Below are 27,440 nucleotides of genomic sequence, written 5' to 3'. Positions count from 1 at the left end.
TGCTGAGCAGCTGTTACTCCTTTCTCTCTCCAGGCAGCAGCCTCAGACGTCCTCTCAAGAAGAGAAAGCAACAATCCAAAGACCATCTTCCGAGCTCAGTTCTGCCGCTTTATAGTATTCTCAGTACAGCAAGCAGTGGTATTCAAAGCTAAATACAACTTAACACCAGGAGAAAAACTAGATACAAAACAACAAAAACCCCTAACAGGAGCAAAAGCAAGCAAAGGATTAGGAACAGGATCAGCTTAACCTTGTCTCACCACCCCCCATTTCCAGCAACGTTTTTTTTTCTTTTCACCCGCACATAGGTGGATCTACTTGCCCTTTCAAGGCAGAGCTTGCACAATGGCAACTCCACGCAACAGGATTACAGAATTACACAAGGAGAGATGTATAGAAACCAGGTCCATGGGAGTGCAGAAACGATCAGGACTTTTCTCAGTCCAACGGGCTTGCTTTTCTACTTCTACCATCATCAGGACACCAACAACTCCAATGTTTCAAATGCCTCCTTACTACCTACAATCCTTAAGAATGGGAAACACTGTACCTGTATATAGAGTTTGTTCCCCACACAAAAGTTTGAATCAATTACTCACCTGAAGGGAGGCTTCCTATACACGTAATTCCTAAAATCTCTTTTTACCAGCCAATCGTATCAGACAGGAGCTCCAGACACTCGTACCCTTGCTGTGCAGCCAGAGAGCTTTTGCTCACACTTGAGGGAAAATAAACTTAGCTACTGAAATAGTTTGTTTTCCAATTTGTATGCAAAACTCTTATTTCACTACATGCATGCTTATAGCAAGCCAAGAGCACCGATCTGTAAGTGAAGATATTTTAGTGTATTACACCAGTGAGTGCTTTTACACACACCCCCACCCCCACCATTTTCTGAACTGTGCTGTGAACAGATGCTTACCAGAAAGGGGTGGTGCTGTCAACTAGAAGAACACCGGAGATGAAGGGAAGTGAAGGGAAGGCACCAACATTCAGTTTCCAGTGTTGTTTTTTCTGTAACATATGAACGTGACCAGAGCTGAGACAAACACAGGGTGAGGACACGGAGGTAATGCTGGCACAATGACGGAACAGGCGCAGGCCCAGGAGCGAACCAGAGCGCCTGCTCTGGAACAGCAGCTCGCAGTTGTGCCCCACACCGTGCTTGGGGAAGGCGTGCTGTGCGGCGTGCTCTTCGGAGAACCTTCTCAAAAGTAAATGATTGGCTTTGTCACCAAGATACCAAACCAAACCAATACCTCAGCACGTCGTGATTGGTACAAGAACAAACCAGTAGAGTCACCGACCACATTAGAAATATGCTGTTCCCAGAACACCCCTCAAAAGCCACACCAAAAAAACAAAAAACAAAAAACAAAAACCACACAGCAAGATTATTGCAAGAAAAGCAGTTAGAACTCCAGCACTGCAGTTAGAATTTCAGCATTATTCCACTACTGGCTCCCTAGTTGCCTTTGTTTCGATAAAAAATACAGAATTTAAAAAAGCTACAGAATTTAGTTACATTGTAACAATATCTACAGCCATGAATTTTCAACAAAACTGCAATTTAATTTCAGAAAATGTGTTAAAATATATATTTATACATCAATTTGACACACTGTGTTAGTTTACACAAATGATGGTCTCGCTTGAAACTGTATTTATGAAATGTACATTTTTAATTTAAATACTCAGTATACACTGCACTTAATCTGCATGTTGCATTTATTAAATACATTAAAATCTGCAATGTAACAAAACGTTTTCTGCATACGAAATTCAAAACACCATTTTAAATGAACAAAAGATGGCTCACTTCATTTTTTTTAAACAACTAGTGCATAGCACACTAGCTCAGCTCCACCAACACCAGCTGTTCTTTCTTTATTTGACATTGTTCACAGACTATTACATATTACAATAAGAGTGCTGGATAAAAACATGAGGTACGAAAGTGGTTCAAAGATTATAGGTCATGCAGATCATGCTAGACAGCAAAGAAAGTTGTGAATGAGAAAACACTAAATAAAAATACATAAAGAATGTGCATTATAAAATAAAAAAACTCAATTACACAGCTTTGCTTCTTTGGTTACAAAGTAGGTTGAACAATTTCACAGCTTTTTATTCCCACCCAAAAAAAAAATTATACGAAATGTCAAAAAGCAGAGGAATCGTGGCAATTTCTCTCTATTAGAAAGTAGAAACAGAAATGAGCAAAGTTTTCTTCATCAAAATAGCCCATCAATTATTTATTATATCACAATAACTGGTGACTACCTGTACAGATGCACTATGGTCTTCATACTTACACTCTATACAAAATTTACATTCAAGCTGGATCTTTACTACCGTAAATAAATACCAAAGGTAAATTGCCATTAGTGTTAGAAATATGCCAGGATTCTTTTGTTCAATTATTGCCTAAACATTTTATCTATTAAACGCAATCCCATCTATCATTTTACTGATACATACATTTATTAAAAAATTAAAAAAGTTCTGTGACATTGTTCATGTACATTATGAAAATAGCAGCCCTGTAATAAATAAAACAAATAAATGAAACTAATGTAGGCAAATGTTACTTATATTGAAAGAACAGTGGCTCTTAAGATGAATTGTTACTTCTTACAAGATAGCAAGGCTCAAAGTAATCCATGGGCAATGGAAACCTCGGAGAGCCACCAAAGCTCTTAAAGACCTCACTCTGGCACACCAAGCAAATGCATTCTCTGCATTAACCACTACCTACCACTCCCCTTGTGCACTGATGACATAATGGACACCAACTGCACTTCATAACATATCAGTGAGGGAAAGCTCTTGGAGAATGATTGTCTAATACTGAAAAGGCCAAACACACAACAGAAGCATGGCTACTCGCTTTCATATAAAGTGGAAAGAACATCAGTGGCACACAAGGACAGACTGCTCTCAGGTTTTTTTGTTTTTAAACGAGGCAAGAAAGCTTTACGCTGAGGAGACATTCGGCTGCTGTGGAGGTTGTGTTGGCTGTGGAGGCTGTGCTATCACTGCTTGCGCTTGTGAAGTGCTACTAGGATTGGCCTGTTGGGTTGAAAGTTGGGATAACTGATCATTGTTTGAAAGAGATTTTAACAGTGCATTTTCTCGTTCAAGTAAAGAGTTTCTTTCAACTAATTCTTTTATTTGTTCCTTCAGGACTTCCACTTCTTCTCTTACTGCATACATCAAATGGCTTTTCACTAGATCCTGCAAAGAACAAGTTGACAGTTACTCCAACTGGAAGAACAGTGCCGTTCCACCCCAAGCCCAGAATTCACTGCCTCACTATAAATAATAATTTATAGTTAGCCTGAACAAATTAGCCTTCAAGAACAGTTAACCTAGTGCTTTAACTCACTGTAAAGCAGCCCATACATCCAAAGCTTTGCTTGCAGCATTCAGCAGTAACCACGTTCCAGCACACAGCCACCTAAGCACGTTTCTGTTATCACTGACTTCTATCCCACCTCACCCCCACTGAAGAACAAGGAACACTGACGAAGTTAAAGTAACCTGAGTAGATACAGAACTTCTGAAAGGGTCTTTCTGTTATATTGCATGTACGTATAATCCTACAGAATATTAGGACAACAGTAACCTTCAGGTACTACCCTATCCTTATGGCCTTCGAGGCCTGCGTTAGCTGCTCAAATGAAGCTTTCTCCCATGAACAGCTTCAATAGGCAGGACTGCAGTACACATAAACCATCACCTGCCACCGCGTGAAGCCTTGTCACCTCAGTTATGCTGAAGACAAAGCCCTAGAATTATGAAGCTACCCAGAATGGAAGCATCAGCTCTAAAGTTTTGACCTGGTGGTAGGAGTCCTGTGTTGAATCCCAAGCACTGAGGTATACAAAGGTCAAGAAATAAGAAAGCCCCTAAATCAGCACAAAGAAAAATCAAATTGAATTTAACTGAAGCTGAACTAACTGTGAAGGATGGCACAGTAAAATGGACAATGAAGAAACCAGAAATGAACATCACTAAAATAAGAGACTCGTGCTATTTTCAGCACTGCTTTAAATTCAGTCTCAGCTTGTTCACGGAAATTTATATAAAAATTCATTAAGAACATTTTTGGGCCAACAATGTAAGTGACAAGCATAAGCAAAATGTCACTAAGTTAAAAGTTAAAAGAAATACCTTGTTTGTGGTCATCCCATAGTTTATATATAAAATCCCTTTTTCAAACAAATCCTTTTTTTCTCCATCTGACTCAACTGAAGGAAAGTTACTGACTTGTAGGACAAAACAGCTGGAAACTTATGCTCAATGACAAACTGCTGAACCTATTAGAAATAATAGCTTGGGTTTCTTTACTTACCATTGCCTGTTCTATTTTGTTGTCAATGGCAACAACACTTGCACCAGATGCACTGTAAATACAAACAGAAAACTTTGTGAGCATTACCATATCGTTGCGTTAAAGCTCGGCACCCATAGGATTCCCAGAACATGTTTTCTGAAAGGCTAGAGCTTCAGGGTCAAAGGTTCAATGCATAAGCACGTAATGTCCCCCCAGCCGTATTGCCTAGGACAGAGCACTTACAAGACACTGCTCCTTCAGCCTGTAATTCCTTGGACTACAGGTCTGACACAGGAAAGCACATTTGAATAGCCAGTAGAATGACTGCTTTAATTCCCTGGCTCATTTTTCAGCTTTCTTTCCTGGGGAAAGCGGGCATGGGATATTCATGAGGTCCGTACCTCTAGTTTAATTTCTGCTAAATTGCTTTTATAAAGCAGTGAAAAAAAAAAAAAGTGTAATATTTGTTCTCTGGCTTTACTTGAAGATTACTTCCCATTAGGAAATAATTGGATCTGCATTGCCTTCACTACTTTGCAACCAAGCAGCGGTAGTCAATAGGAGTATAAGACACGTCCACAGACCTGTAACTCCACAAGAGCATTTACTCAGTTTCAGTGAATTCTCAGAGGATCATGTTTAATGATCTAGAAAATGCACTGCCCTTTTGCAGCTCTGAGTCAGCCTTGTTCCAAAAGACATACGAATGCAGAGCAGTCCGACAAAACATCTCAGTCAGTACAAGAAAGCGGGTGGCTTTTAGATTTACTGTGGCAAACAAGATGTTGGACTACATCTTTAAATATCAGATCACAGCAATTCAGGTCTTAGTATTTTTAGGCTGGCTGTTTTCAAGTCACAACACAGAAACACAAATCTGGGGGTGTCCCCTGATCTCCTCCAGACTGATTCTCTAGGTGGAGAAGAGGTGTAGCCCACCCCCGGGCATAAGGCAGGATTCAGCAGAGGAACACATCCACGGCAGCCACAGAATAAATTCAAACCACGTGCATTTTCTGTCATCCCTTACTCTCCTTGTCTGACCTCCTATACTAGGTCCTGGTGATCCAACTTCAGCCCACAGCCCCGTGCCGGACACAAGACTGCAGTTCTTGGACTACTTGCCGGGCCTGCTAGTGACACCTACCGATACGCTCCACCAGAGGAGGAAGTTGCTATCAGCAGTGTGCAGCCACATTAAAAAAAAAGTTAATATACAGGAAAAGCGGAAGGTTTGCAGTCAGGCTTGGAAACTTGCCCCTTTAGGAACACATAACACTCGCTGATACCACACACTAAGAAAAAATACTTAAAGCTTTTTACAGTGAGTATCAGCAAGGTGGTCATAAATATTAGTTACGTATGTGAGACAAAGGCTCACTGCTGAAAGAACACGGCACTTCAGGGAAGCCCATTTTACAGAGTCCCACAAAAACAGCCGGTACCCAGCACTGAGCATTTACAAGTAAAGGGAATTGGCTTCTGAGACTCAGAAAGTAACGGCCTCTGGTGGTAAAGTAAACAAAGCCTGCCATCTGTAAGTAAGCTGCTGAACACGCATTTACCAAGAAATGTGTTCCAGTTGTGCAGGGGCTCAAATGCCTCTACACAAACGCACATAGCAGGGGGAAAAGGAGCAGGGGGAACCGGCACTTTCAGCTCATGGGTGGGATGGCTCGTGCAGCTGGAGCGCTGAGAGGGACGGCTGCAGGCTGCTCCAGAGCCAGGCAGGGAAGGAGAGGAGGTGGGGTAGCCCTCTGCGTTAGGATGGGCCGAGTATCCCTGGGTAAGTCAGGGGAAAGGGCTGTGAGGGAGGTACTGTGGCTGGAGCACGTTACAGAGCAGCCAACCAGGACGAGGAAGCAGAGGAAATTATCTACAAGCAGCTGTAAGCGTCACGATTGCTAGCGCTTGCTGTCAAGGGAGACTCAACTTCCCGGGTGTCTGCTGGAAATACAACACTGCAGAGCAGCAGCAGCCTGGGAGACCTGCAACGTGTGGGTACAGCTCCCTGCCCCGGGGTGAGGGAGCCGGCCAGGGGAGGTCACCGCACCAAGGTGAGACTTGTAGCAATCTCTGTCAGCTTTCACGACTACAGTTTTGCTTTTTAACCACCTCTCTCTGGGGAAGGCCCTTCTACCATACGCAGCAGATAGACAAAAAACTACTTAGTCTGAGAAATTCCTCATTTAGATGATTTCAAAAATCCCAATGCCTTAAATATAGTTTTCACATTTTGAGAAGACCATGGGCAAAACTAGATATGACTGATAACATTGCTTAGCTATAGCACACCATCAGGTATGCAGCTTTTGGAATAAAAGAGTTTTATCCAACACTTACAGCTTGCACCTCGTAATTCCTTACATAGGAAAAATATTCTTAATGTGTATATGCAACTCAAGAACAGCACTGTTTTGTTTCAAATGCCTTGTCAACAGGGAAGAGAAGCCTCTTGGACCACCATTTACACACAAATGAAGAAAACAAGAAGAGAACTGGTAAGTCAAAGTGCACATCTGATTTCCAGTGTATATTTAATACATTAATATTCTATATTTAATGTAGAGCAATTGCACTTTCCAGAAGGCAGCACATTGTTAAAACCTTAGTACAATTCTGACTTCACTGCTACAAAAATTTCTCCTGTGGAGATATGGTATCCCACAAGGGTGGAAAGATGTCACTCAGAGGCTTCAGTATCATCAACAAGCTATAATAATGTGAAACAATTCTTTGGTAGGCCTGATAGCACAACGTATGCCAGTATATAAATTACGGGCAGTATTGGTGTTGCACAGTGATCAGACAAGTGCTTTTCTGTAAAATGTAATTCTATGGTTCAGGACAACTTGCTTACTATAGACTATTCCAAAAAGTTGAATGACACTGTTCAAAGGAAAGTGAATAAAGTGTAAAAATTGAGGATCAGTAGATCGGAAGACAGCAGAAAAAGTTAATGCCTTAACGTTGACTTTGTTAATGGTAGGAGGAAAATTTAACCTTCAGCACTACCTGAAGGATGGATGCATTATAATCCATTTTGATGGTGAATTCAACAGGCACCACTGTGGTCAGTCAGTATTTTCACCATCAGTGACTTTAGATAGACCCATCATCCCTCCAAGAGATTTGTACTTAACTTCACAATTTGCTTTGAAAGCTAGGTAGAAAGACTAAGAATTGAAGTTCCAAAAGAAAGGCATTTACAACTTAACTCACTCTGCATGGTTCAAAAACCAACATTCATCTTTACAGATTCCAGTCCTCAGTAATGCACGGATTTCATATCAGCACTACTTGCATTAGGAAGGTGAGTTACACACAGGCCCACCTTGGCGCTGTCAGGAACTACAGCAGGTAACAGCATTCCACATTTAAGTGAGACCGCGAGTCCTACTGACAGGACGTTGCAGGCCAGTTTTGAAGCTTGTGTGTTTCCAGTTTAAGAGCACGTTCTGTGTTTAGCCACATTACTGATTAACGTACTACCTTAGAGAAACTTATTGCGGGGAAGTCATCCCCCCAAAAACTCCCAGAATGCACAGGTTTCCTTGCATTTTCTTGCCTTTTTTTTTTTTAATTTAATATCAAGAGACACTGTACTTCCACATCCCACCTTGAGATACATTAAGCCTATCACCCAGCTTTGCTGACCCTGTGAGAGCAGGAAAGACTACCTGCAGAACCTACAGCAAGAGGTACACTGGTGGCAAGTGACATCCCCCAGCTAACACACGGTAACTCCAGCACTAGATCTATCCTGCTTTAGTTGAAGGTGGAAAAGATGGCATCATAAACCACAACCTGAGACATCCCTGAACTAGCTGACCTCTCCTAGCTCCTTCCTTGTTGCCACTTTAAATGAGATTTTGAAGTAACCTTTCTGAAAGGATCAGTAAGGTATTTCAGAGGTATTTGTTCCGTTTGTAAGTGAATTTCAAACTAAAACAATAAGGATGTTAACTTGTTCTTTCCCCTCACTGGGGAGACTCATATGGATATGCCAAAAAGCCCTTACTCCCCTTCTTAATCCTCTGAAGTAATAGTGCCAGTCAAAAAGACTGCTGAGACTCATGCCCTGAGCAACACCTAGGCGAAAACTAAGAAGGGAAAACATTTGCAGGGCTCCTCACTTCACTACTATTTAACAGTTTGAATGTTATCATCACTCTTCCCTGCTGAGGGGTATTAGTGAGAAATACTTGCCTCTATTTTAGTCAAGAATTTTTAGCAATACGTATCTATTGTGATAGCACGTAGCCACTTCGCTGGCTTCCAACAGTCCCAGGAGATGGCTGCTCACAGGAAAACAATCCATACTTGTTCAGAACAATACTACAGTGACATAGGAAGATTTTCTTCTATGTTTGCACTAAATTCTCCTAACAAGTAAATCCCTGAGGTTCACACACTTTCTGAAGGAGCTGCAGAACACAGTTTAAAAGCCTACGACCAGGTTTAAGATCATTATGTTCTGTAGCACGTGAACCGCTAAGTTTTGGGATGAGGAAACAAGGACTCTGAGGAACTCAGGACTTTCATTTTTTTTGCGGCAGAGACTTCTTTCACAAACCTGAGACCACAGAAGCCCCACACCACTTAACTTGCCATCAGACATCCCAGGCCTGAGAACGGGCTCCTGCTGGCACTGGAGGCTGCCCCTGCCTGCTGGGGCTTCCCTCTGCGTGCCCACGGCCCAGAGCACGGACTGGGCTTCAGCTCCCGTCAGGTTTTCACTGGAAATGCTTGCACCACCCCTGATGAAGTTGCTTCAACACTTTTACAAATGCTTGCTTTCACTATGAAGTGTTCAACAAAGATACAAGACTATTTTTCAGAAGCCACTTATATTGCTTTTTTCCTCCTGTATTTCACATTTCCAGTGCCTGTTTTGGACATTATACATGAAACTAGTATCTGTCTCAGTTATAATCACTACCAATTTTAGTTGCTTGGGTTTTTTGAATCCACTTCTGCATCTTAAGGATTATTTCAAGTTAGAGACAAAAATTAGAAACAGATAAATGATAGACCTTACAGTGCATTTTTGGTTTACGTACCAACCTATACTCAAGTCCCTGAGGTTTGCTTCAGTTAACTAAGTCCTCGAACATAAATACTAACACTGTCCCATAAATACAGAGAAATGGCATCATCCAGAGCTCAACACAAAAATACTCATTTGTACAAGAAAAGATGTGCTTTTGAAACTTGGCCTAAAGCTAGCACTTTAACAAAAAACAGCAGGATGCATTAGCATTACTTTTAAGCATCAGTGTTGTAAAATATACAAATTATTGCCAAGCAAACTTTAAAGGATTCAGTTAAGCTTTTGCAAGTTGAAGAGCCTCTCAAGTCAAATGCAGCCAGTAGTGATGAAATTGTTACCAATACTTAAAAAAATAAAAATAAGAAAAATAAGATCTATACTCCACAGAGCTTGCTAAGCAGTATTGTGACAGGCCAGAGCATCGCAAAACATTAAGTCACATAGTCACTAGGACTTAATGCTGACAATAAAAAAAAAAACCTTCAAAATCATTAAAGTGCAGGAAAGAAACCATTTGCAGCTACTGATGAATTAGTAATGCATCTCTGGCGAGTCATATCTGTAACAAATATGACTTTGTTGCACTTCATTGCAGTTTCTCGCCATGAATTCAATGCCAGCTTAGTAAGCTTACTTTGTCTTCATACCTTGTCACAGTTTGTGTTTGTTACCCATCTAGTTTAACTTCAGCAGAATGAAACAAGCCACTAAGCTTCCTTTCCTGGCCTCAAGCCTGAAAGATTTTAACTTTATTAAAATTGTGTTTAAATACATTTTCACAACCTTTTTTTTCTGACATAAGACTTAAGAGTCACAATGTCAAAGTTGTTTGGTTTTTTTTGTTTGTTTGTTTTTAAGGAAGCTGTAAAATGTTTTATTGAAGGCCAGCTATTAGCTGACCAGCATTAAACTCTTTCAGCTTATACTTTAAGTAGTACACATGCATAATAAAGGAAGAAGAAAAATAGCATTTCAGACTTCAGTTATAAGTTTCATTACAGATATTTCAACTCCATGTCTGCTTTCAGACTTCCAGGCAACAGAGGTCCAACATGAAGTTCTGGACACAAGCAACAGTTCTGCGCAAATGAAATGACGAGAAACTTGCATAGAGCAAAGCCGTTCATGCATACCTCAGCATGTATGCATTCCATATTTAAGCATTCATACCTATCCCAGAAGGTCTTTGACTCACGTAACTTGTTGAAATGGAACGCTTGGTAGAATGCAGTTGACGGATTCCTATGAGATCCAAGAATCAAACAGAGATATTGAAAATGGATATATAATATAAACACTAACTCTTATTCTACCAAAATAATTTAGCTATCCAGACAGGTTAAGTTTTCATCCACATGTTTAGACTTTAGAGAATACCTAAAGAAAAGACTGATTGGCTGAACGTCCTTACTGTTTCTATGAGTTTCCATTAAAGACACATCGATTCCATAATTCCTACTGATTTTCATGCTATTTTAGGTTGCTTCTGTAAAGGACTATACAGAAAAAGCTGTTAATGAAACATCTCCTAGCATGCTGACAGTCTCCTATAGGTAATCTGCGTAGCACCCTAGTGCTGTACATACCCACATTCAAGGCATTGCACAAAATGGCTCTAGAACACTACCCAGTGTATCTGTTCTACCTTACACCCTACTTCACGTTAGAAACACAGGAATTCTCTAACTGGACTCCCGAGTCAGAGCTAAATAGGCCACATCCAACCTACTAAAGATGAAAACTGAAGAACAGGTTAAGTTAAAATTGAAATACAGAATTGAAGATCTCGCTACCTTTGTAAGCGGTTGTCACAGCTGTCCTCACGCTTCCCCTGACGTACAATGGGACAACTGCTGTTGGGCCCCTTGCTGAGCCCTAAACCTGAGCACCAGCTGCTGCCCTGGGTCTCACCAAGCTCCAGCAGACTGGTCACTTTTCTGAACACAGGACACGGTGGCACAAGTTCTGTCACCAATGCCAAACCCTTAAGACAGCCTGACTCCTCCTTGTTCAGTGCGTATTTGCCCACAGATAGCAATTATACCAAGAGGGTAATTTGAAGACCATAATTATCCAAACACTCATCTGAAGACTGATTGCTGATAGGATACCAGAGGAAGCACAAAGTCAAAACTCCCCACTGCTAGTAGCTGTATCAGCATTACACCCAAGCTTAGAACTCATCAGTACTGCTGCGTATCCTGACACTGGTGTAGCTGTGCCAGCCCTGGAGAAGAATTTAACAACTTAGCTGAACAATCTTCAGAAGAGCTAGCATTGGCTCAGCTTCCTTTTGAAGGCAGTTTTAAGATCAGAAGCTCATACCACCGTTAGAAGCACAGGTGTCAATCCCTTTTCTAAGTTTGCAGCAAGAATACTTCTTAAAAACAACTGTCTTCAAGGTAATTATTCCCATTTAAGCACAATTACTGTATGTATACTTGAAATCATAAGAAAAATCACAGAAGCAGCTCCATAAGACGCTATTAACCTGCAGTACCTTGATTCCCATGACAGCTGTATACAAACAGCCCAGCAGGGTTAGTAGCTAGTAACGCACAGCTCAGCACAGATCAGGAATCGCTTGTTTGTGGTGTCTGTCACTCCATCTCCTACCTTCAACTCTCTACCCTCCATGAATGTAGCTTAAAGCCTGCTGCAGATACTGCTTGATCAAACTGACCAAATACCATGATTTCATGTTAGAACTTATGTTTTCCTAAGTATTGCACGCTTGAGTGACAATTAATTCAAGTAATTATAGGGAGGAGCAGTACGTAGCAGCACAACAGGTAAAGGATACAGCAACATAACATAGGAAGTAACTGGCACCTGCAGACACAACAGCACTCCTTCGCTTAAAGGAAGGATGAGGCCCAACCTCTTCTTTCTAATTAAGATATCTCGTGCATATGTAGAAGTCTGTAAACAAAAAGTCATTTATCTCCCAGGATAAATTTACTTGCATCATGCAAAACCTATTGCTAGCTTTGAAAGGTTGTGGCTTACAACCACACAGCACATATTTCACACAATCTATTTTTGCACTGACACCCTACATGCAATATACTCTCACAATTCTTAAGCAAGTATCTGGAAAATATCTGAAAAAGCACGAGCAAGTTTTCTTGTTAAATTCTCATTTTTACAAAAATCTCAGCAGCAGGGTATGTTACCTTAGACAACTCACATTTCCTACTCTGCGGCTCTACCTCACTCAAGACATTAACGGGGGGTGGCTCAATACAAAGAGCAAATCCAGAGAAGTAACCAATGTCTGACATGCAGGGCTGAGCCGATGTTTGAGCTCCAGGCTGCTGAGGCACCTGTTTTTAACCACATTAAACTGTGAAGGGTTGGAGAATTACCGAACTCCTTTCAGCTTGCTGAAACGAGCGAGAGAACTGCTCACAGCAGCAGCGCAGCCTCCCCTGCAGCGCAGCCACCGCACACCAGAAGTCCCCACGGGACCCAGGGGCCGCCCGGACCAGGGAAGCTGATTCCTGAGGCTCCCTCCCCAGAAGAAGGCACCAAGCTTCAGTCCCAGCTGCTGGCAGGCACACAGCAGGGCCCAACAGCCAGCTAGACATGCGGCCCCCAGCACTTCACCAGAGGAGCCCCACCAGGCATTTTTCTCCATCTCTGGTTGGAGAAGAAGAGGTGTTCCCAAGGATGGCTTGATCCCAGATCCCGAGCCTATGACAGCTGACTAGCACAGCAAGTTTAGGCATTCAAACTGCATCTCGCTTTGTACAAGAGTCCGTTTCTCTGTGACAAAGTCCTACAGGAGATTTATTTCCTCTAAACGCTCACGAACTCCAGTGCTCTCTACACACTCCAGAACTGTCTCTAACAGCAGTTTTAGCATGACAGAAGTTTGATCTAAATTTAAAGGATGACATTTTTAACAGTTCTCTGCATACCTGAAACATCAATTTGTCCCTTCAAAAGCGAAGTCTGAACAATATCCGACCTCTCCCCCCACCTTTGGAAGGGTATCCTCCCTCCCACTGCTGTTAATCAGGGCACACTCGTGCCAAATTGAAACTTTACTCGAGAGAGCTCTGCTTTGCTAGAAAGCATGCCCAGGAAAGCTGGCAAAATTTCAAGTACACAGACAGATGCTTTTTCATTTGAATAAGGGTACTGGCTCTGGAAGTAGCAGTTACCAACACGACCCACAGCGGCCTTGTTTCCACCTCCCACCTCCAAAGGAGGCCTAGGAGCATTGCTGCTCATTACACAGCTGAGCATGCTTCAAGTACTGGCCAACAGCAGCAGTTAAAGGCCACAAAAGGAAGAATACCTGAAGAATACCAAGAATTATTCAAGGTGTCGCAATAAATGTTCATACCACTCCACCTCAGACAGTTCTGTCTCAGTATCAGTGATTAACTGAGGATAGGGATGATGCAGAAGAATAAAAATGCCAAAGTACCCATGAAGGTGAAGAACATGAAACTAACAGGTCAAACAACCCACGTTCAATACCTCAGATGAAAATCAAAGCCAAATAGAAGCACCTATTATTACCTATACAGCAGCAAACTGGCATGGATTGCCATTTTAGAAGCTTACGTGAACCAAAAATTCTTTATGAAAAAAATTAACAGGCCTCATACAGAAAGAATACAGAAGATCTAATTATTATTAAATTAGTAGTGCTTTTAATGCCACCTTGCATGACATCTTTGTAATTAAGATCATGGCTTATTCAAAGTGGGTCCACAATTGATCAACTACTCTGTACACGTGGCTCTCCAAAAGTTCAGTGGAAGAAGGGAAGGATGCATCAGCCAGAGCTCTCCAGGGGTCTCCTCCGAGTCTGTTATAAGAAACTTTAATCCACGACTTGGGCAGTGGAGTACAGACTACCTTTATACCTGCAGATGATCTGCAAGCACTCTGGACAGCAGGAATAGAATTCAGGAAGATCTTGCCCAATTGGAGCAATGGTCTGAAATAAAAAGGATGCAATTCAATAAGGATAAGCACGAAGCATTATGCTCTGGTAGCAACAATCAGCAGCACAACTACAAAACATGGAATCAGTAGTTGAGTGCAATTCCACTGAGGAGAATCTAAGCAGAAGTATCGAAGTTGTGATATTTCAGTCTTACACAAGCTATGCATATACTAACTGAAGTCTTGTTTTATTTGGCCCCTAACTTAGATTTCTTACAGTTTCAGATGCAAACTGTCCAGAAGGATATAAACCTACCAAGGTTCAGGTAAGACCACTATAAGATGTTATTTTCCATTTCCTCCCTCTCCCCCAATTAATCAGTACCAAAAGTAGGAAAATTAAGCACTGAAGAGAGATGGAAAACAGTTCTAGGCTTCATGTACTTTAAAATATCTGCAAAGGAATAGAAAAATCTCATTCTTGTTGGGTATAAGCACAATAAGATTACTATGGGTTTTGGGGTTTTAACTTGCAGAAGTTTGTATTACACATCAGAATTGCTTTCCACGCAAACAGTAAGGAATAGAAAAGAAATCTTAAAGTAATGGTGGAATTCCCATCCTTGGTGATAGCTGTTGCTCCAAAAAAGATTCCAGGCCCTTACATGCCCATCTGCCCATCTTTCACAATTCTTTGAGAATTCGTGAGATCACTAGCAAGAACTTGGATTCTATTCAAAGGAAGAACTTTAATTTCTACAGGAACCAAATTTAACTATGAAACAGAATATAAAGAAGTAAAGAAAGACTAGTTTATACTCTGAAACCAAGCTGCCTTTCATTTCAACCATATAGTTCATTTACTTTTCTGGTGGAAAGTGAGTGATGATCACTCTAAAACAAAATTCTTTGTTGAACAGAAAGCTCATATTCTAGCATATGAAGATGAGAAAGTATTAGTAAAGCACCCTATATTCTTGTGTTCCTGTTCTTAGAAGGTCATTAATTATAGAGTAATGCTCTTGCATCAGAAGGATGGGAAATTCAGCAGCAAGCTTCTCTTTCTTTATCCTCTGCACAGAACTTTATAGGAACCTGACTATGCATCCGCAAAATAAAACCGTTATTTAGCCATATTTATCAATGCACAGAAAAAAAACTTCTAAAACTTATACAAGATTATATTGCATAGAAGCATTTGAAACAGAAGTTAGTTTTCAGTTCCATGTTGTACTGATCACCAAAAGGCTGTTTCACTAGTAGCTTGCTATGTACCTAGGAGCTACAGCCTGCAAAGACTTGGTGTTCAGATGAAAACAGTTGGGGTGGTTCCTTTAGGAGTTGAACCAGGGGTTTTGTTGTCACTTAACAACAGCTTATCAGGAAACTCCCTGCGAAGTTTATTGCATTTTAAGATTGTGTTTAGCCTAATAACAAAATTCCTTTTCCACTCCTCTTTTAACAGCTGTTCCACTTCTTATTTATAGTACTATAAATCAACTGTGGGATCTCCAGATATTCTACCTACAAAACACGGTAACCAGAGTACAGAGCTTACATGAGAGACTTGGCAAATATTAAACTTGGGGCAGTCAACGTGGAATTAAAGAAGGAGAAAAAAGATTAAAGCTATCAAGTTGTGTTTAATTACACAGTTCCTTCTTTAAAGCCATTATATCTGAAATACATATGCTGAGAACAGCAAGAATTAGGCTGTTGCATTCAGTTTTAGATGCATTTTAACTATTGCAACAGGAAAGGCTGACTAAATTAGCAGCCTGTTTTTGGGACAGTGGCTCCAAACCACCGTGGACTTTATGGTTCATGGTCTACTTGTGAATGAAAATATCATTAAGTGGAAACAAAGCATTCAGCACAGGACTGAGCTCCACCAGAAAAATCAAGAGAAACAAATTTAACTGCTAAAAAAATCACTTCACATAGGACATGCTTAACAGCAGTTTTGCAACATAACTCAAGATGAAGGAGATAGAACAGCCGGATGTACTGCACAGCAGCAATCAGGATACTGTCTGCAGCACCAGCAATGCCTCAGATGCTTTACAAACAAGCTGTACACTCCCTCTCAATGGTTCCAGAAATGATGAAACTGCAGCTAATGAGCTCAAGTACATATCACCTGAAATGCAACACCAGTCTGACATTAACAGCTTGGTTTCAACTAAGCTGCACCTCAAACTCCTGATGTTTGGATTTAAGGTATGAGAAAAAAACTCCAGTTTCCTACCAGAGTTGCCTATTCCTTTCCACAGGAAAGATCAGAGCAGTAGCCTGAATCTTCTCCACCAAGAGGATTTTGGAAAATATTTCTTTTTGTACAAACTAGAGCTCTCTAAGCAGAAAGTGAATGAGATGACTGTCAAGTGGTCACAGTAAGCAAGTCTGACAGAGCCATTTCGCTGCCGTCCGCTTGGTCTGTTGAAATGATGGCATTAGCTTGCCCTTGCTCTGGGGGCCTGGACTCTGAAATAACACCTGTAACATTCTTCAGTCCTGACATTCGCCAGGGAAAAGAGTAAAAACACTTAAAAGAACTGAAGGTGAGAATACAGCATGGACTGAGCAGGTGAGATCAACATTAATAATGGTCACAGCAGAGGGGTACAGCAAATACTCCGAGCACTCAGCATGCAGCTCTGAACAAAGCAGTCTCTGGTACCTCCACCGTGCCCTCCCAGGCAGGATCACCATTTTCCTGAGTTACACAGAAGGGATGCCAACGTTCTCTACTTGTTACAGCAATGCGTAGTTGCAGAAAACACTTTTCCACTTGACTCACCATTACATTTTAAAACATACTCGAAGTCCTTGATAGTCTTGTTCCAAAGTAGATCAGACACCACTTCATAGCATTAGGGAACAGACACGCCTGAGGTGAGAGTGCTTTGTGAGACAACAGGTGACCCAGCCTCACTTCCACACTGAATTAGGATCTAATAGCAAGTTTTCTTCCCCATGTGCACTTTGGTTGCTTGGTTGATTTTCTCATGCCTTTTTTTTTTGTTATGGTGATGTTTCTTTTGTTTGTGAGGCTTTATTTATTTAAAGAATTTGACTGTCGACTGTGGAAAATCTTGTCTAAAATACCAGAACCTTTTGAGACAACATTAAATTCAAACTAATTTCTGAAGTAGTTTAATATCTACAAGTCACATGGTACATTTGCTTTAGAGAAGCTAACCAGATGAGATGTCTTAGGTGCAACTATACCTAAGTATTCACTCAGGTCTACCGAGTTTTGCCACCAGTAAATTCAAGGCTTTTTCTGATTAATGTCACTTTGTATATACAAAAAATCTGGCAGGCAAAAGCTACCAAGCCAGTAGAACACAGGAACGTGAAAAGTGTGACTTCTCTCTTGGTTTTATTACAGTTTTTGAAAGCATGAGTGAACGTCTCTGTGAAGGAAGAGTTACAGCTCAATTACATTGGCAAGAATTAATGAGGACAGTGGGACAGCACGCTTCCTGTACACAGAGCTGCGAACTGATAAAAGGGAGGCACCTCATCGTAAGACGTAACTAAATAACAGAGGTCTGTAACTGCACTAGGTTAACAATCATTCTTGGAGGGAACTTTGCCTAAGAGTTCAGGTAGTGCTCATCTTTTACATTTACATTTAAGAAAAATACTCTGAAATTCAACTATTCCTTTCATACTCAGTTCTCAATATAAGAGAATTACCTTGACTTCTACTCTCAGCTTGGCTGCTGAAGAAGAAAGCATTTAGCAATACATACGAACTTATCACTACAGAGGATTAGGCTCCTACTACTTGCTCTGCCCACAAACTAGACTTCATCAAACCTATTGATGAAAGGAAGAACAGTTTGATTATTGATGAAAGAGGCACTGCAGAGTGAACAGTTTGCTTGAGAATATTAATTTTCATAGAAAACAGCCCAGAATTGAAATCCCCCCAACTACATTGCACATGAAGTTACAGTACAGAAATTTAATATATTTTATCTACTAATAAATACTAGGAGTTCCTGTTCTTGAAATAAATATTGTTGTCAAAGATCTGTGAGAAAGAAAAAAAAGTAAAGGGAAATAGATTCAAGGAGACTCAGCAAAATCCTTCCTGTCCTTATTTATGTGACATGGGTCAAGAAAGCATCTCTTAGCAAACAGGTTTAAGTACTTCGCTTTTTAAGCGGGTATTAGAATCTAGACTATGGATGGCACACTTTGCATGTTCACTTCTTTGCCTTTCTACACCATTTACAAGTTCTTTACAACCTCTTTCTGCCGAAATTATAACTAACACGCACTCAGCACAAGGGCTACCACTTGGCTTCAAGATGTTATTTTAAAGAGGCACTGTAGGGTTGGTCAAGGCGTTCGAGGACCTTGCAACCTCCAAACCAGCACCAGGGGCAGGGGCTCTGGGCACAAACTGGCTCCCTGTGGCCCCTAGGCAATGCTTCTGTGCCGGGCGGGTGCCACAGGGTGCTGGGGTCTCCTTGGGGACCTTCAGAAGCTGCCAGGACATGGCCCTCAGCAGCCCGGCTGGGGCAGGGCTGCGGCAGAAGGACCTGCAGGTGCCTCCAAACCCAGCCTGTCCCGTTCTGTAGGTGCCTTCTGCTATGGACACAGATCTCTCTCGGTTTGTGAACTCCAATGAGCACCACACCGACAGGCCAGCTGTCACTGTGCTAGAAGCTGACAGCGCTGTTATACCGATCAGTATTTCCACCTTCTCACTGCAGTGAGAGAAGAATTCAATCAAGCTGTCATGATACAAATATTATTCCTAGCTTCAGAGGGTGAACATATATACAAAAAACCTCTTGGAATAATTTTTTTCAGGCAGAGTAAGAAGACAAGCATCTAGCTGTCCTTCACGTGGCAGAACAGGCAACTCACCTGCCTTATGTGAGCAAAAATAGATTATCCTGTAACGCAAAGCATTTACTAGCACTTAATACGTGTTTGAATTTATAACTTTAAAAATAAAGGGATTTTTAAGAAGAATAATGAAGACACTACACTTCAAGCAACCTTTTATGCCTGGAGAACCTTCTTACTATAAATAATTTTATCTTTACAGTTTGTCAAATACATGACTAAAAGTAAACACCTGAGGCTGACAACCTAGATTTCTCTACCAGAACTGAAATACTCATATTTTGGCAGTAAAATTTTCACAGAATTTTAAAGAATCTTTGCTAACACACAAAATGCATATATGAAGTTGTTTTGTTTTGTGTTTTTTTTTCCCATGAGCAGCAGAAGCTATTAATCATCAGCTTTACAACTGAAAAAACATAACCTCAAAATGCAACAGGGTGATATTCAATAACCAGTACAGTCACAGGGAACAGTTCCTTTTCTCTTAATGGACCCTTTACTGTAAGGGAGTATCAGGAACTTGGGAGGACGCGTATGTCTGAGAGCAATTTCAGTTCCGGTAGCTTGGCAGTAGCTCAGGAGTCCTGCCTAGCTCAACAAACCTAAAGACTTGAACGTTCAGCTTTTAATGAGAGCTTTCAAAAAGCTCCCATGAAACATATGCTGTTATTTCTATCATACAAAACAGCATTGAGAAAGAGGCTGACTATGGAAAACTTGCACTCTGCTGTAGTGAGTAGAAAAAAAAACAAACCTACAGCAGCTGAGCAAAAATACTTGGGAGCATAAGGTACAGAGAACCATTTATTTCAGAGCTGGTATACTGCAGTCTTCAGAACAAGCCAAGTTGTTTAAGTTCATGAAATTCTTTCAAGTATTTTCCCCTTTTTTCCTTTTAATAACCATCTCATCTGAAACAATTACACCTCCTTAGGTTTCAGATGGTATGGATTTGCCCTTAACAAAGGCATTTAACAGTGTACACTGGAAAACAGCACTGCCAAACAAGCAATCACAATTTTCTGTTTAAACGCCTTTTAACACTCAAGAACATACAACATGTTAAGCTTTCCATAATCTAGAAAGCACTGTGACAGAGTTACTTTATGGAACTTTTGCTATAGGAAGTACACGACATGAATGCAACCAATTGCAGCTTTATTTGCGTTAACTATCCGTGGATAGCACCCCCTGCACCGTCCACCTCGCAGGTCCCCTCTCAGCTGTGTGCCAAGTGCTGTAGCTCTGGCCACTGAACTGCGAGAGCACGCCCGCATCTCATCCTCACCTGCCTCTGCAAACCCTCTTACTCAGAGCCCTTTAGGGGAGATGAAATCACATTCAGATCCCTAGCTGCAGTGGAGTTCGGAGTTTTAATAAGTTGACAAACACAGTGAAGGAAGGGACAGAACTCAATAACAATGCAGTTCAAGTACTGCTTGCTGGTATGCATGCGCAGAGCGCTCATTCTTCAGGAGTACAACAAAATCTGCATCCAGGGCAATACATAAAAAAACTGACACCAAAGTTACCTCCATTCCTATGCCGTTTCTTTCTTCCTTACATTATGAATAGGGTCTCAAGAGCTCAGTTTCAACAATTATACTTTGTCAGCAACAATTAGTACACTACACAAAAAAGTGATTTAACTGAGCAGAGACGTATGCTGTGAAGAGGTCTGTACAGCCAGGTTTTCAACAGTTTAGCTGCTGCAGCTGACAGTCCACAATTGCAGCCATTCATTAGCATTCCTGGAATACAGCCGGCACAGTTCAAGCTGGTCAGCTATCTCTGGAAAGTGATCTATACTCTGCTCCTTTTCCAACACGCCTAGTAATATTTTGCCCCCAAAGTCTGCCAAACATGCAGGAGGCTTGAACAAGCTTTCTCAGTAACATTCTTTTAACAGAGGCAACATATTTCTTCTCCCCCAAGAGCCAAAATAAAATATTAAAGCAGCTACAACATTATGCCTGTCAGCTACAAATTTGGGTACACATGGACATGAAGGTGAATGAAGAACTGATACGCTGATCCTGAAACAAGCTGCTGTTAAAGGCTAGTTGATGTGAACATGAAATCCAGTTCTAGCAGTTTTCATAGCATTTGGCAGACATTAAACTTAAAGTGGCTTGCAACGTCCACATCTAGCTCAGTAAGAGTAGCATTTCCTCAATCCTTGCATACTGCTGCACTTTATTCTACTTGTAGACACATTGCGAGGAAAGAAACCTTATGCAGTAGACCTTTCATAACTTGTACAGAATATATTTCTCTTTTTAACATCTTAGCGATTTTGATACCTAAACTGAGTAACAGAGCTTTGCTTTTTAAAGGAAGGCTGCGATGTGTCAAAGGCTTTTTTATTCTGGACCCCCCTCCCCGGTAAGATTTCATGGTTACTCAATTCATCATTATTCAGCAGGTCAACAGAAGGAACTGCAGTTTCATTTATATTGCCGTGAAAGTGTAATGGACTATCAAGGCAGGAAATTGAAGGTTTTTAGGCAACACATCTTGCAAAAAAATCAGTTCTACATCTACAGATAAATAGTTCTATACATGTATCATCTCCTCACACCTCGATGTGCGTATGCATCACTTCCTCCACTCCAATTTTAGATGTGGGACAATTTAAAACAGTAGACCGTAAGAGAGGAATACAAAGAACTTTTTCTCAACATTGGAGCTGACCAGCATCTTATAATAGGCCTCTGTCTCTTACTATAGCTCTCGGTCTGTTTTGAAAGAGGTCTCTTCCTAAACTATTTTACCAAATAGTTCCTCTTCATATTCGAAGTGGTGAAGGACTTACTAGATGAACTCAGGATATTTAGAGCTATACAGTATTCCCTGATGAATCATTATCTTAGAAGAGTACTATAAGAATAATCTGTACAAGTTTGTGAAGTTTCAAGCATGTAAAAATGCTTAAATATAGTCAAAGGTGTCAGAAGAAATGCAGACACCTGCCTACAACCTTAATGTCACATGTTATGGTTGAAAAGTAAAATGCTTTCCACAGAGTTTCTAGCTCTTGCAATCACAAAGTAAATTCTCTGCACAAAACCAAGCGTTAACTTCCTGAACCCGCAGGCAGCCTGAAGCAGTGACTCACCATGTGCAAGCTCCCTTTGCGCCCTATTAGTTTTATCGCAGTGTCAACCCTCAGCCTATTAATGACACTTGAAGGTCTTCATTAACTATTTCACCACTGATTTCAGACCATTAAGCAGCTTGGAATAAGCCCAGGGGAGTAATGGTGTAATTTAAACGGCTGGAAAGAGGAAAAAAGCAGGAGAAGGAGGAAAACAGTGAACAAGCAGTAATTTTATAACAAAGCCTTCTCAGCGAGTAAAGCAAATATAAATTAAGTGGTAAAACAGCGCTTAACAAGCTGTTAGGCTTTTCTCCTTTGTCTGAAAACAGTGGAAGTAAAAAAACTTAGATCTCCGTCTCCTACGTTGTGCAATGCGTGGGCCTGTTTAGGGTAAGCTTTCATTACTTACCAGCACTGCTACTAAATCAAGCTATTCCAAGCTGGCAGAGACACACACCACAGAGCTCCTGCTCAGTGCACCACTTCAGCAAATGACTAGGTTTTATCACCCAGCGCAGAAGCAGACAACTGAGAAGTACGCATTTCTTTCAAGATAACCACAAGTTAGTTTCCCTACTGCACGTCGTAGGGCAGCACGTACAAAGAACGCTGCGCTCCGATCCGTTCCTGTTTCTCACTCGCGGCTCTAGTGGCCACGTTTCTGAGAAAGCTTCAGAAGCGAGCAGTGCACAAAGCAGTGCTGCAAGGTGGCTCAACCTCAAATAACACAAAACAAAAATAACTTTTAAAAATCACTGTTCAGGGCATGGCTACCAAGACCTGTCTCACTAGTAGCCAACACAAAGTTTGCAACTTAGAGCTCTAAGTCACACAAGTCTTCCCCTCACCATGAGGTAAGGGATTCACTTGTCACCGTCACGTCTGTTTCCACACTTTATACAAACATTACGTATTACAAGCTATGCAAAATGAAAATCATTAACATGATTAAAAACAAGCTTTTTTTTTTTTTTTTTTTTTAAATATTCAGAGCTATTAAAAATACCAGGCTGAAATCAAACCTGATTTGCACTACGAAGAGTTTGTCAGGAACCCACTTGAAGTAGGCACAACCACCAGAGAAATTTAACTGCAGAACTAAGTCTTCTATGACTTTAATGAGAACTCAGCTGCCTTCAAGCCAGCTCTTGCTTGCATAAAGGTATCCGGAAGGTTACCACCTGAAATGAAGCTAGGCAAAGCTGCAGTGAGCACAAGGCCATTGTTACTGCAGAACTAACTCTTAAAAGACTAATTTGTCTTTGGGGTACCTACTCCACCCAAGACACCCTGACCCCACACGTGCAGCAGCTTTACTAAAAAGCACTCGAAGCAACACTGACAGCATTATCAGACAGCCTGGTGTTCTGAGGGAAGGGAAGGCCTAAGGATAATTTAGGCATATCAGACCTTTTCATAAAGGTGTTACTCCTATTTTTAAAGATACAAACAAGTATAACACATATACATGTGTTTCATTCCCCCAAAATGCAGTAATCCCAGCAATAAATGTTAATGACATGAACTCAATGCTTAAACTCTGCTTTCCTTGGAAGTCCTCTCTCAAAGGAGCAGTCAGTAAGCGCAGCTTTAGTCATCATGCTACCCTCCAGAACAGTCTGACAAGTCTACGAGAATCAAAGAAATCCATGGTCCCTCTCTCAGGCCCTTCAGCACGCCTTCTCACATTACACGCTACACTACATAACTAAAATCGACAGTTCTTAATTATTTTTCGATTACAACCTCAAAATACGTTTTCTTGCTTTCCATTGTGTCTACATCTTCACTCAAGTAAGCAGTGTAAGTGGTATCCTTTTCATTCAAAGACCTATCATCTGTAGAGCTTCCACTACGTCAGCACCTAACACACACGTCCAGATGCAAGTACTTGCCTCACTGACTGGTAATGTAAAATGCAGGATAATTTAAAAAACGGAATCGGTGCTAGAAGCTTGTAAGTTTTCCAAGATACCTCAACTGGTTGGCCCTTAGACAGCAAGGCACAGTGCAATACAGCAGTGGAGCGTTACTCTAACCCAGCTGTCATCTGGCTATTTTACACTAAGTTCAGGGGAAAGGAGAGGAGTGAACAGACTTCTTCACGCACTGAGCAATTATGTGTAGGAGGGCAGACAGTTTTCAGTCACTTTGATTCAGAAGATGAATTATTTGTGCATTAAGCAGCTTTCTTGCCCTTTTCTGCCCAGCTTTGAGAGAAAAGTAATCACAATTGCAGCCTGAGAAAGATTACAGTTTGCTACTTGCCTAAACACTCTGCTGTTTTGTACAATTCGATGAAAGCAAAATTTCAGTTAAGACTTTTTGAAAAATATGAACTGATAGAAAACTTGACAGTAAGTTGAAGGATTCTTTTACCCCTTACTAAAAGGTATTTTTATGGTGTTAAAAAATAACTCATACCTGTCTTCATCACCATCAACGGGAATAGATATGCCAAACACTGAGCTGGCAAGACTGTTCATAGGAGTACTCGCAGGTAACTGAAGAGGGTTTGCTAGAGCATCTGGAATGGGAGGCTTCACAAGAGGTTTATTTTCAGCTGTAAGAGAAAGTGGTGGCTGAGGTAGGGGTTCCGATTTTCTTCTAGTCTCATCGATCTGGCCTACTACGGGTTGAGCTTGAGTCTGAAACTGTCCAAGGTTTGACTGTGGCAGATTCGTAGGTACGTTAGGGGCGCCTTGTATTAAGGAGTGTCCGACATGCTGCTGCTGGACAACACCGGTACTTCTACTGACAGAAGTGTGGCTAGTCAGCTGCGACTGGACCAGCGTAACAGGGACATTTGGCATAGTAACAGAAGTGGTAGACACGCTAGGCACGCTTGTACCGGGCACAACTGCAGGCACGTTCTGAACTCCAGAAACCACGGCATGGGGAGCACCAGGCATTCCAGACACTTGACTGCTTCCACCCATTTGATGCTGAGTCACAGATTTCTGTTGCACAACCCCCGCGTGTCCAATCCCTTGCTGCACCACACCTCCTGGTTGCGGAACGGCAGTCTGACCAGCTTGTGTCTGGCCACTCTGCATTACTGCTGATCCCTGTCCGACCGCTTCACCCGGCTGCGCCGACACCCCCATCACAGCTGCTCCCACAGGTGAGGGGTTCTGGCCAGCCACCTGGCCCACAGGCAGGCTGGAAGCCACAGTACTTGGAACAGAGCCTGCAGCAGCTTGTTGAATAGCTCCTTGAGACTGCATAATTGTCATGTGTTGCATGTATTCAGACTGACCAGAAGGTTGCGTCGGCAATAGATGTACGGGTGGTGGAATCTGGGACTGAGAATAAGCAAATTGTTGAGGCTGAGTCACTGGTATGCTCGCTTGCTGCACCTGCTGCGGTGCCACAGGCATGCTGGGCTGGCCTATTGTTACACTCGGAGGTGCCATGCCTTTCCCATTGGGTCCAGCCTGTGCAACACTCTGCGTATTCACTTGTGGCTGCGATTGCTGCGGCACCATCATTTGCTGATTTGCTACTGAAGCCCCTGAAAACATAGGCTGAGCAGTACTTTGAGGCATGGCCCCACCTATGGGTTGTTGTGGCTGCTGTTGTTGCCCAATGACAAAACTAGGTTGCTGTAGGCTCATCTTCTCTGTCTGGAGCAGCTGTGACACAGCAGTAAGGGAACTGTCAGCTATGGAATCAGGGCCATGTGCCGATGCTGGCACAGCGGAGACCACGACGGAACCTCCTGTGGCACCAAGACCGCTGTCCCTCTCTTGAGCGGCCTGCTCGAAGGTGCTACTGTGCCTAATGCAATCTCCAGTCCTGCCCAGAACACCGCCACCATCAGAGTCCCGGTCATAATACTCCATACACGTCCATCGTCCTCGCCTGTAGGGCTCGCCTGTGCCATGGTCCAGCTTGATCACCCTGAAGCGGGAGCTGCACGCAGCAGCCACTGTCTGAGACATTGTCCCAGGGGCGGCAGCTGCAGAAGGCCCTGTGGAGGGCAAGGCAGTTTGAGCGCCGCTGCCTCCTGCCACGGCAGCGCTGGGGGCGGCAACCGGCAGGGGCACGGCAGAGCTCTTGGGCACAGCCCCCCCGCTGGGGGCCACGGCTGGCGGAGCCGCAGCTCCCCCGCCAGCAGCCGCGGCCAGCTGCCCGTCCAGGAGGAGGTTGGGAGAGACGCTGCCGGGAGTTTCGGCCTCGCCCACGTTGTTGAGAGTCTCTTCGGAGGAGCTCCGCTCGCAGACGTCCTCGGGGCCGTAGTCGGTGGCTCGGGAAACGTCGAAGATTTCAGAAGACACGTCCTCGGTGCGGGACTCGTCGGGGTCGTCCAGGCTCTCCGTGTCCTCGGTGATGCTGCTGGCCACCTGCGCCGTGGTCACGCTGGTGATCTGGAAGCAGCTCTTCTTCTTGGCCGGCATCTTGGACATGTTTCTGCCGCGGGGAGGGGCTCCGGCAGCCGGGGCGCGGCGAGCGCGGCGCCGGCCGGGGGCGGCGCGGGCTGTCACGGCGTGCCGGCCGGGCCCCCGGCGCTGCCGCGCATCCTCCGGCGCCTTCCTGCCCTGCGGCGGGCCCGGCCGCGGCGCTCCCGCTCGGGGGCCGCGCGGGGGGCGGCGGCGCCGCTCCTCCTCTTCCTCCCCGGCCGCAGCCCTCCTTCCGCGCCGGGCCGCGGGGCCTGCTCGGCCTCCTCCTCCTCCTCCTCCTCCTCCTCCTCCTCCTGCCGCTGCTGCTGCTCCCCGGCCCCGCTCCGCGCTTCCTGCCGCTCGGTTCCCGGCCCGGCCCGGCCCGCCGGGTGGGGGGCGCAGGGCGCGGCCCGGGCTGGGCAGGGGGCGGCGGCAGAAGCGCCCCGCGGCCCGGCCCGCCCGAGGGCCCCGCGCTGGCCGGGCGAGGCCCAGGCGGCCCCGCGTCCCCCCGCCCCGCTCCGCGCTCTACCTGGACACCAGCGCCAGGCGCATCCTGCTCGGAACCGGCCGCGGGCGTCTGCCGCGGGCGGAGGAGGCGGGCGGCGGCCCCTGCGCGGCGAGGGCGGCGGGCGGGCTGGAGGCCGGGCTGGAGGCCGGGCGGGCGGCGGCCCCTGCGCTGCGCTGCGCCGGCCCCGGGCGCGCGGGCTCCGACTGCGGCTCCCTCGCCCAAGATGGGGCTCAAGTCCTGCCGCGCGGCATGCCGGGAGCGGCGCCGCCCCGCCCCCC

General features: G+C 43.5%; 1 protein-coding gene and 1 long non-coding RNA gene across 10 annotated transcripts; one reads left to right on the top strand and one right to left on the bottom strand.

Moving 5' to 3' along the window:
- Window positions 1-1,659: 1,659 nt before the first annotated feature.
- TSC22D2 (TSC22 domain family member 2) lies at window positions 1,660-27,440 on the bottom strand. Of its 9 annotated transcripts, none has more exons than XM_027464686.3 (5): window positions 24,697-27,440; window positions 14,276-14,349; window positions 10,563-10,634; window positions 4,358-4,409; window positions 1,660-3,237 (listed from the first exon to the last, which is right to left on the bottom strand). In XM_027464686.3, exons 1-4 carry the CDS (start codon window positions 26,679-26,681, stop codon window positions 4,369-4,371), a joined length of 2,172 nt encoding a protein of 723 aa, XP_027320487.3. In that variant the 5' UTR covers window positions 26,682-27,440; the 3' UTR covers window positions 1,660-3,237; window positions 4,358-4,368. The 9 variants fall into 9 exon arrangements, 6 of the variants coding, with proteins under 6 accessions (XP_027320487.3, XP_027320490.3, XP_027320488.3 ...); XR_011811528.1 differs by having other exon boundaries at window positions 3,093-3,237; window positions 10,526-10,634; XR_011811529.1 differs by having other exon boundaries at window positions 3,093-3,237; window positions 10,526-10,634; window positions 14,268-14,349; window positions 24,697-27,439.
- LOC140003234 (uncharacterized) lies at window positions 6,261-7,774 on the top strand. The gene is made up of 3 exons (XR_011811530.1): window positions 6,261-6,396; window positions 6,781-6,840; window positions 7,598-7,774. It is a non-coding gene; the product is annotated as an uncharacterized lncRNA (long non-coding RNA).

This window comes from Anas platyrhynchos, chromosome 9 (genome assembly GCF_047663525.1).
Source record: "Anas platyrhynchos isolate ZD024472 breed Pekin duck chromosome 9, IASCAAS_PekinDuck_T2T, whole genome shotgun sequence".
NCBI classification, from domain to species: domain Eukaryota; kingdom Metazoa; phylum Chordata; class Aves; order Anseriformes; family Anatidae; genus Anas; species Anas platyrhynchos.
The sequence above is the reverse complement of the archived record's forward strand: the minus strand, read 5'-3'. Positions and strand labels throughout refer to the sequence as shown.

What these genes read in the sequence shown, in the direction of transcription:
- TSC22D2 (XM_027464685.3), bottom strand. Translation starts at nt 26,681, where the DNA reads ATGTCCAAGATGCCGGCCAAGAAGAAGAGCTGCTTCCAGATCACCAGC. An exon ending in GTTGATGGTGATGAAGACAG is followed by an intron (nt 10,635 to 24,696) that starts GTATGAGTTATT and finishes TGGATCTCATAG; the next exon opens with GAATCCGTCAACTGCATTCT. An exon ending in TCAAAGACCTTCTGGGATAG is followed by an intron (nt 4,410 to 10,562) that starts GTATGAATGCTT and finishes TTGTATTTACAG; the next exon opens with TGCATCTGGTGCAAGTGTTG.